Source organism: Zerene cesonia, unplaced genomic scaffold (genome assembly GCF_012273895.1).
Source record: "Zerene cesonia ecotype Mississippi unplaced genomic scaffold, Zerene_cesonia_1.1 Zces_u013, whole genome shotgun sequence".
NCBI lineage: Eukaryota > Metazoa > Arthropoda > Insecta > Lepidoptera > Pieridae > Zerene > Zerene cesonia.
Genome location: NW_024045143.1, coordinates 21,761 through 32,364, shown reverse-complemented (window position 1 = coordinate 32,364; position 10,604 = coordinate 21,761). Strand labels below are relative to the sequence as shown.

Genomic DNA, 10,604 nt, shown 5'->3' with positions numbered 1-10,604 from the left:
TTCCTTTCCTACCAGGTTGCCTGGCAGAGATTGCTGTCTAGCAATAAGGCCGCCTTTTGTACAAAATATCATTGTGCCGTATTAAATTTTTGTATAAACTATTTTTTCTGTTTTGTACAATAAAGTATTATAAATAAATAAATAAATTCTCTTTGAGTTGCAATACTGGCAGTCAAAGTTTATTTGGAAAGAAATGTAATGCTCTCCTTCGTGTACCAGTGAAGATGCGAGTTCGTCATAATGGCAAAGAATAGGACATTTATCTGTATTGATGTTTCGTAAGATTCGTGAGATGGCAGTTCAATTCCCTAACCTTTTTCCAACAATCACCTGAAACTTCACTATTTTCATTGTGGACATTGTGTAAATCGACAAAAATCTGATAAATAAGCGGATTACAGGGCGTCAAAAGATCGGTGGACAACTATAAGATGAGTCCCTACACTACCGCCGAAATCATAGCTGTTAAGGTATTTCCACACCCGACTGTTGCATTATTTACGTATTCGTTCAATTGGCAATTCACGGTTTGCTTTTAAAATTATTTTGCGCTTCTTTCCGTATTTTCGTAGGCGACTCTGCGGTGGGTGTAAGTAGAGTACTGAGTAGATTATTGTTTATTAGTGCTGTTGACGTTTATCTATTTTTTTTTTTTGTTATATTTCACATGCAACATGAATACTTTCTATCTGATGCAACTGACATGAAATTGAAATTTACTCGTGATAATACGGCACGAAAGAATCTAATAGTCAGTAATCAGTATGGAGTATCCAAGTGGCATGCGCGAAGTGTGTTCCGTGGCATAACGCATGCTTACCCGTGTGCCTGTAGGGCCTGCAGGCGGCCGGCCACAACATCTCCGCGCAGTCTATCATTCAGCTGAAGGTGAGAGCTTTCTGTGTACTTCTATATTAACTTAAACGCACCTCTTACTGGTATTATGGCAGTATTCAAATACTGACTGCTTTCCCATCTATAATTGGCGTTGCATGTTGTTTGAGTTTTCTTACACATACATTGTAGTTATTGGCTTTGTTTATGGGGATTGCGGTGAACCCGAACCGATGTGATCTTTGAAACGTCACTATTGTGAATTGTATATGCGATTTATCGATTATTGGTTGGGGTAAAATAATTAGATCAGTACACAAATTGTGCATGCTATTTATGTGATAAAGCTTTTACTAATCAAAAGTTATTCGACACTTAATTCATTATTTTTTGGTACTTTTTGAAAAGGTTATATTACATTATTTTTAATTGAACTTTTTTTATCTGATGTACTCATTTCTAAGAAATATTAACTTGGAATTACCATGAATAGCTTACTAACCGAGCTAATAACCGTGCAGCAAGAGCTTAGAAGTATATAAATATATTTTTTAATTCCATAAATGATAATATTTGTAATAATATAGGGAGAACCTGGTGAGCCAGGTCCACCGGGCCCCCCGGGCCCTTCCGGGGCGGACGGCGTGGCCGGTGCTGAGGGGAGACCCGGGCCCGCCGGCTCAGTGGGCCCCGCCGGTCCCATCGGCCCCGCCGGCCCGCCTGGCCCCATTGGACCCGTCGGACCACCTGGACCTATAGGACATAAGGTAAATACATAAATATAGTATTAAACTGACATATTCCTTTATTTTTATTTACGACTAGCTGTTCGCTCCGGCTTCGCCCGTGATACATATATAGCCTATGCCGCTCAGTGAAGTTGCAGCTTTCTAATAGTGAGAGTATTTTTGAAATCGGTCCAGTGATGCTTGCGTGAAAACGTTATAAACATACAAAAATACAAAAGTTTCCTCTGTATAATATACTAGCTTTTGCCCGCGGCTTCGCACGCGTTAAATTCGTAGTAGTTGTATAGATGTTATTATACATATGAACCTTCCTCCTGAATCATTCTATTTATTAAAAAAAAGGTGTGTGTGCGATTCACACACGATAGAAGTGAAACTTCAGTAAATCGACAAAAGAATGGGAAAAAAGTGTTCGAAAATCCACGAACTTTTCCAGGAAGTTAAAAATTGTGTAGTCCAAGGCGAAAAGCTTTTTTTGTATGAAGTTTATGAACAAGGAATTAAGTATTGAAATATGACAAGCTCTCTACTTTCAGGACTTTGTAGGAGTTGGTAAAACTAAATTATTATGGCATATTTCAAAATAACATCCTGAAAAATAATCCTGCCCTGTTACAAATGCTATTCAGCTTCAAGACAATAATTATTTGCTCAGTTCGGGAGCCACTGGAATTTTATATAAGTATTTGAATTATCTTATAAGTAATTCCTGTCAACTTAATGAAAACCCACTGGAACTGAAGCACTGTTTTTATGTACTAACGAATTATTATGTAACAACTTATTGGACTAATAATTAAAGTATTTTCGGTATCATCCTATTTCGAATAATAATATAAATCAACACGATTTATCTAACATTAGTTAAAGTATAATTGAAGTTGTCGCCTGGGGCGTGTTTCAGGGAGACAAGGGCGACAAGGGCGAGCGAGGCTTCACCACGACGCTGAAGGGCGACGCGTTCCCCACCGGCATCATCGAAGGACCGCCCGGCCCGCCCGGCCCGCCCGGTAACCCCCTTGTAGCACCGCATGTCGCCCCGGGACAGACCTCGCTTACTACACGACGCTGTAGCGATCACTCACGCTCAAATTTGTGGATGCTTTTATAATTTTGTTCGCATTAAAGCAAGGCTTCGTGAGGGCTAACAGACTAATTGGATTTTTATGAAATAAGGCATATATTTATTAATTGTTCCTTTAGTAGATAGATTTTATAAGTAAATAGTATAGCGAACGATATCGACACATGCCTCGCCTTTTGTTTTCACCGCTTTTAATCAAATGTCGACAAATGGAGTTTTGTAAAAATGATGTGTCCATGTCGCGCACACTAGTGTGGAGTAGCTTAGTACGTAGCAGGTGTAGTGCGTAGTAGTGTGTAACCGTAGGGTATGTTGAAGGGTCGGAGGGCGCGCGCGGCGAGCGGGGAGCGACGGGCGCGCCCGGCCCGCCCGGCGAGCGCGGCGCACGCGGCAAGCGCGGCAAGCGGGTAACCGCAATCACTCCCACACACACTCACACGCACACCCACACGCACACCCAAAACAGCTCACCATACATGGGTCGCCGTTTAAAGATGATTCTAACGAATAGTAGTCGATAATATTGAATATAATGCTTATATACTTTATCAATTATGCTCTTCACATATAAGTAGTAAATACATGACAATTGGGTTTTTTCAAATAAAAACACTTTAGAAAACTTAACCATGTATGATGAGCCAAAAGTCAAGAAGTGTTGCTAATATAATTCTTGTAGTGAAGCAAAAACTATGCTGTAGTTTATAATTATTAAAGTACAAAATTTTTGGTATTATTGTCTTATTATATAAAAATAAATAATAATTGGCAACACTAAATAAAACAGAAGACACAACAATATACTTATGTATCCGCTGCCCACTCTGCCCACGCGCAGCACGCTCGCCTTTCGAGACGGGAGAAGACTATCCACTAATTATTATATTCTGAACTTATTTCACTCAGTGTAGCTCTGAAACAGCTGATTCTGACTCCAAGCTGTTCTTATCGTCGTCATCTTCGCATATTCCTTCTTACTGTTTCTTTATTCATTGCATCCTTCGCATGCCTCGCATGCCTCGCATGCCTCGCATGCCTCGCACGCTGCATGATGTTACCGTTGTACAATTAAGTCCGTTAACAGTTCTGTTCACACGTAGATTGTTTGGTTGTGGTACAAGTGAGGACTAACTAGCTTCAGGTGCTTAAGTAACGAGACACGCGAAAGCAGCTCTCGGCCAGCATTGCACAGGCTTATTGACACAGGTAACTTAACTATAATACGACTGTAGCGTGTAAATACACATTTTTAGAAACAAGTGGGTTATAGAAGTGTCACCCTCAGTGTCATCATTCATATCTCCTGATTTTAACATTTTGTGGAATCAGGGATATAGCGCGGTCAGATCAGCAAAAATCTGCAATCGCTCCTTATTTTAGCAATAATCGAATCGCAGCTTCATTTCATATTTAGCTGTTCCCTTACGTGTCATTGCTTATTCAGGAACTGCGGGAGCTGCCGGGCCGCGTGGTCCCCCGGGGCTGGACGGTCGCCCCGGAGACTCAGGGGTGCCTGGTCCGCCAGGGAAACCCGTACGTATTAAACTGTTCTTGATTGCACTTGATATTAAATCACATGGATACGTAGAAAAAGTAAACAGTACTGATTTATTGGAATGCTTAATTATGCTGTCAAACATAGTACTGGCATAGAATAATAAAAAGTAGGTAGGTATACATTTCTGAATAAATTAAAAAAGTAAATCAAAACTTTTGCACAACACAGAAGGAACCAATTACAGAATGGCAATATGAAACGTAGTCCCACTGTTTCGATCAATATACCTACAAGTACCGAAAGATAGGTCCTCGTACACGCTCGTTAGGTGCAAGCTTTTTTTTAATTTGAAAAAAAAAATGTGGAGCTTTTTGATAGTTATCGGCAAGGAATTCCACGGGTTATTTATTTATTTACACTTTATTGTACAATACACATACAGTTAACAAAACCAATAAACAATATCTATTGTACAATTTGGCGGCCTTATCGCTTTGAAGCGATTTCTTCCAGGCAACCTTTGGATACAGGAAATATAAATTTTGCAAAGGTAGAAAGTGTATAAATACATACAAGAAAGTGTACAAATATATAGATAAGAAATTAATGCATATAGGAGCAAGGATAGTATAAATATGTAGTAAAGAGAAATAAATAATAGAGGAGTGAAAAGCAATATAACATAGAACAGAGTCAAAAACAACATTATGGAGATAGAAAATAATCGTTAACAAGAGATTTAAATGTATATAAAGATTGGGCTTGCTTAATCGTTGTTGGTAGTGAGTTCCACAATCTTACGGCTTGTACAGTAAATGAAGAATCATAGAATTTATGGGTTAATTAAATATTATAAAAAAATCTGCATAAAAGTGCGTGATATCACAATACGCCTACCCAGGCCGGGTCTAATTACTGATCGAAGAAGGATAATTTTTAAAAACAGTATATAAATATGAATTATACTATTTCATAAAATTGCAGGGTGAGATGGGTCCAAAAGGCGAGAAAGGCGACTACGGAGATATGGGATCCCCGGGCATGTTGGGAGCTCCCGGGCTGCCCGGCCCGCCCGGCTACCCCGGCCTCAAGGGTGAGAAAGGCGACAAGGGAGACTCGGTAAGTTCCACGTATTCGCTGAATGTAGAAGAGTATGATATTGATTGTAATGTACGCCAGTGAGCACAGTTAACATTGCCATTTTTCTCTTGTTCTGGTTGCGGCGCGCGCGCTCGCTTCGGTACCCTTCGGTTGGACACTAGAAGTACAGAAAGCTGAGACGAAGACAAGTAACTATCAACTCTTTTACTACTACCCATTTATGTTTGTATCACTCCTGGTTAAGAACAGTCTTAATATAAAGTAAACCATTATATGGTACCATTTGTATGTAAATTAATAATATAATTTATACATTATTGCCGAGCCTCTTTACTATAGAATTAGAAGCAGAATTACTTTCTGCTCACGACGTTATTCGTGTGAACTGTATTAACTTTCTAAATATTCAATTTCAAAAATACATTTCCAACCAAGTAGGTCTTGCTCACAAAAGTAGCATGGTAGTTTGAGCCGTCCGGATTCGTGAATACGTCAATCCGTCATTTAGTCCGTTTTCCTTGTAATATTTATATGTGGTACATAGTGGAACTGTTAATCTTTATGCCCACCGTTGAACTTGCAGGGAGATGGCACTGGATATGAGCTGTATGGACATGAAATAGTAAGTCATTTTCAATTTTCTAATATATCGAATATTAATAAAAAAACTGTGGTGATTCAGGATAATGTCCATTTTTCCTGAGCAAAAGCTAATATGTATCTGTAGTGTGCAACCGGCAGATTTCTTAATCTTCTCAGGGCTAACTGCCAAAGTAAACAGAATCGAATTACACACCACAATATGAAACACATTACAATTTTGTTAGAATTTTGACACGCCAACATTTATAACTCGAACTTATTTCGACATTAAAGAGCATATATACAATATCTTATCGATGTATTTATTATTAATATCACGTCAAGTAATTCAAAATAATATATATTACCATAGGCTTCCATTTAAAAATATACTTTACTTTGCAGGTGGGCTAACAACGTTGTGCAAAATGGTAATTGTTATACAAAATATGATACAAAATAAAACACGTGCTCGAATTTTCCAGATGATGGGTCCCCCTGGAGCGCCGGGGCCCGCGGGACCGCCGGGAGTGGCGGGCCCGCCCGGGATCAAAGGCGACAAAGGAGATCCGGGCATTAGGGGAAAATCAGTAAGTCGTTATATCGACATTCATTGCTATAATATTATATATTGATAGGAAATTGTATTTAAATTTCCATAAAATGAAATCTTTGTGTTTTCCAGGGGGAGCGAGGTGAAAAAGGAGATCCTGGTCCAATGGGTTTACCGGTTGGTATTCATTAGTTATTCTTGCTTCTATCAATAAAAAAATCACAAACTCTACCGAATGTTAGCTGATTTGCCAACGGTTAGTTGATGTTAACAGCGTTTCATCAGAAATAATGCAAAATATGCAACGGCGTCTTATCCCAACAGACACCGCATTTGAGGTGAATATTCCACGGCAATACTCTAATACGCTTAAATAGTAAGCCCACATGCATCCACACACATTATTAATGTACATATTATACATTATTAAATTATTATAACATGTCATTGTAAAAAAATGTAACAACAAAAGTTGTAGATCTTTTAGTTAACTAGAACCTTGCCATTGCTCTTTTTTCCGACAAGACTTGTAGTTTGGCGGAAATCGAAAACACCCGTTTAATGCCACTAGACCCCGCCCTCCATCTCTTCTTATATTTTCTCCCTTTAATTTTTTTTAGTTATCTTTTCTTTTTCCAGTTGATTTCATTCTAATAGTAATAGTTAAGCGTTTTGTGTTCGCCCTGTGTTCACTGATAAGTTTCTGAGTTAAAAATTATAACATTAGGCGTCAATTATTTTATGATTCGGTAAAAATACATATCTATGTGTAAAATATTCATAACACAAAGGTGTAATAATTCCAGGGGCCCGTGGGGCTACCCGGAGAGCCCGGAGAGCCCGGTGAACCCGGCCGGCCCGGCGACTCTGGACCTCGCGTGAGTTCTCATTTCGCACTTTGCACTCACCTACACTGTACATACACTGAGACAAATTTCAGTTTAACAGAATGCATGTATCTAGTAGCGTGCGGTCAACTAGATACCCGGCTCGTCTACCTAGGGAGTAAGGAACACGTTCATGAAACGTAGATTTTTAGATTCCTTTGACATAATAACACTAATCCACTAACTGTAGTATCTTGTATAATAGGCATGTTAAATACCGTTTTGCGACTCCCACTTTTATAATTTAAAAAGTAATAAAAGTTCTGCTTTATTCGTCATTTAGGTGTGTTGCTGCAATTTGATACGCGATTATAGCTGATTTATTGGCTCAATATTCATGATCTTTAATCGAACACACAATTTTTATTTTTATTTTTAATTAAGTTAATTGAAATAAACAATATTAGGTTAAGACAGAACACCTATAGAAAGGTGGTGAACCTCATCACACAAAACTTTGCACTTATCGAATGTTTCAAATTCAAATAAATAAATAAAGAATGTTTTAAATCTGTTATAAAATTTCAAAAATACTTATGGGTCGCAGAACGGTGGTAGGTAGAGCCGGTAGTGGTGTGCACTAACAGTCTGGTGGTGTGTGTGTGACAGGAAGGCAGCTGGGCGCAGCACTTCGCCTTCACGTAGTGGCGCCGGACCGACTGCTGTAAATTGTAAAATTGTACCTAGCTCCTGGATCCAGTGTAAGATGTTACCGTCTAGTGCTAAGTGTTATTGACTATGTATAAAGATAATAATTTTTTACACGAAACATCGAAACTTTGTAATTTACGTTAAGCTTTACGCTGGACGTTTTTGTATAAATTAAGTGTTACAACCACCCTTCCCTCGACGTCCGGCCGCTTCTTCAGGCGGGGGTGTAGTCGTTGTATCTTATTCCTCGCTACTAAAATTAACTAAAATTGATTTCAATATGTTTGGAATATGTTAAAAATAAAATCAATAAAGCGGAATGTTAAAAGTTTTTCGCTGGACCGAATATATACTATAACTATAAGCTTTACGCATTAACGCCCGGCGAGGGCTCGGAGGGAATTGTGAATATTGTGATATATTACGATGTACTAGTGTCAAGATATTCTTGGTGTTGTTATCCCCATAAGTACCTTATACGTCACCTTGTATCTTTAAGTCACATCTGCATAACTATTTATCGACTCGCCTAATTTAATGGTAAGATTATTGTGAATGTATCTTCTTTAAAATAAATGTTATATTCGAATTTTAGCATAAATTAAAAATATGTAAATAATGTCATCAGTGAGTGCGCGCAAAATTACTGAACGAATGTTTCATTAGTAGGGCAGTAGATTTTCCAATCTGATTAGAGTACAATGTATAGAAGAAAACCATATAAAACATTCGACCACAATACCGGCCCCGATCAGTTGTGCAGTATGCGCGCGCTCTCTGCTTGTGAAGGGAGCGAGGGTGCGCTCTTCAGATCTCTCTCTTACATATCATTTGCTACTCCTATCACAGCGTTTCTCTCGATGTGTTGTGTTTGTGATTACTTTTCTAGAATAGTGTTCTCAAGAAAGCGCCCTCCCCCGCCCTGTACATAATGTGTCCCGCGCGCTCCGTCCGCACTCCTACTACGTTAATGTTAAATCGTGCTTATTTACTCGTGTCCTATCTCTCTTGATGTATTTCTTCTAATGTATCGTCTTTATCATAAATGTATTTTTAAACTCAACTATTACTAACGTAAGGAATGTACAAATTGATTCGACTAGGTTAAGGACAATGTCGTGACTGTCGACTGCGGTCCCGCATCTCGTGGGCGTCGCGTAGCCCTTCGCGTGTGGCTCGCGGGAAGCCCAGAGGAAAGTATAATTGTAACTTGAGCATCCGTGACTCGTCTCAGTCGCGCCGATGAACTTCCCTTTTATTTGTCTATTTGTCTCGTTTAGCGTAAGTGTATGTACTAGAATTAAGAGTTTAGGTTTTTTATGAGATCGAAAGTTGTCATTTGTACCATAACCACGAGAGCGAATAAAATATTGTTGTTCACAAATTATTTTCAAGGAAAATAAACAATTGCATGCTGTGCATATTTGTCTTTTTCTTCCGACCTTTCTTATTTCTCGTTCCTCTTCACTTCAAGATGTGACGAGCGCTCGCTGTCCCTGGCATGGCGGCACTATAGCCGAGCACAATGTGCATGCTACCGTACTCTGAGTCCAAATCGCTCCACTTCGATCCTTATTACGTTCATTTAAATAGGATTCTAGTGATATCAATGTTCTGCTAACATTGCTAAAGTGAATACGTAGAGCATAGTGGGCAGCCGCAAGCAATACAAAGCACCAAGAAAATCGACGCTTATTTGTCTGTATTTCGCAGGGTCCGCCTGGACTGGATGGTATGAAGGTCAGTATTAGGTTTCATTGACAATATTTCAATAAAATTATTGTACATAATCGGATTTAAGTATAAACGGTTGTCGACAGGGTGCACAAGGAGAGCCAGGCAGCAAGGGCGAGCGTGGTGACCCGGGATTGCCCGTACGTTTTCGATATTCAATTTTGGTTTAACTTCCACACAGGATTGCTTAAATAATCTCGGCATTATAAAGCTGCTGTCCATCGGGTCAAAACCAGACATCGTTTTACAATTGTCACCGTAAAAAGTTGATGCTGCAATACAGTATATATACTTAATTGATTGATAATTAATATATTCCGGCCATTATACAAATAAGGATATTAAGCTTCATCATAATTTATTAATTTCAGGGAACGGATGGAATACCTGGGACGGAGGTTAGTAGTAACAGAAACTTATCGATCGAATTTATTTAATTATATAAACTCAATAATCAATTTAATTTTGACCATGTAGGGTCCAAAGGGTGAAAAGGGTTACAAAGGAGAGCCAGTGAGTATTCTCAACATTTGTATTATTCTTGACTTTTCTTTTCTTTCGGCACAAGGTAAACTACTAACTTCCTGCGACACTGGTACACATCGCATGCTCACTAACATTAACACACACAAGCACTCCCGACACTGTTTCTCTTTGGACTGGCTCGTGTTCTCTCCAATGTCGATAATAGAGCTGACTAAATCGTGCATAAGTCAAACGTGGCATGACGCGGCTCGTTCGCATTCTCAGGGGCCGAGCGGCAAGCGCGGGCGCAAGGGCGACAAGGGCGACCGCGGCGAGCAGGGCGTGCCCGGCCTCGACGCGCCCTGTCCGCTGGGGCCCGACGGCCTTCCGCTGCCGGGCTGCGGCTGGAGACCTTCCAAGGTACGCATTATGCGGCACTTGCGTTAGACTTGTGAGTCGACACGTA

At 39.6% G+C, this 10,604-nt stretch overlaps 1 protein-coding gene across 8 annotated transcripts in view; it reads left to right on the top strand.

Annotated features, from left to right (window-relative positions):
• LOC119839375 (collagen alpha chain CG42342-like) overlaps positions 1-10,604 on the top strand; it is a 289,736-nt gene that overhangs the window by 257,378 nt on the left and 21,754 nt on the right. For 4 of the 8 annotated variants that reach the window (XM_038365643.1, XM_038365641.1, XM_038365640.1 and 1 more), the window contains 11 exons: positions 402-470; positions 1,422-1,601; positions 2,488-2,593; positions 4,112-4,200; positions 5,150-5,284; positions 5,428-5,454; positions 5,841-5,888; positions 6,334-6,438; positions 6,534-6,578; positions 7,208-7,279; positions 10,424-10,558. In XM_038365643.1, the coding sequence (XP_038221571.1) occupies positions 402-470; positions 1,422-1,601; positions 2,488-2,593; positions 4,112-4,200; positions 5,150-5,284; positions 5,428-5,454; positions 5,841-5,888; positions 6,334-6,438; positions 6,534-6,578; positions 7,208-7,279; positions 10,424-10,558 (1,011 nt within the window). Of the gene's footprint in view, positions 1-401; positions 471-834; positions 889-1,421; positions 1,602-2,487; positions 2,594-2,985; positions 3,148-4,111; positions 4,201-5,149; positions 5,285-5,427; positions 5,455-5,840; positions 5,889-6,333; positions 6,439-6,533; positions 6,579-7,207; positions 7,280-9,652; positions 9,680-9,759; positions 9,814-10,044; positions 10,072-10,150; positions 10,187-10,423; positions 10,559-10,604 lie in introns of all 8 variants that reach the window. The other 4 variants (XM_038365642.1, XM_038365638.1, XM_038365644.1 and 1 more) reach the window with 3 other exon arrangements.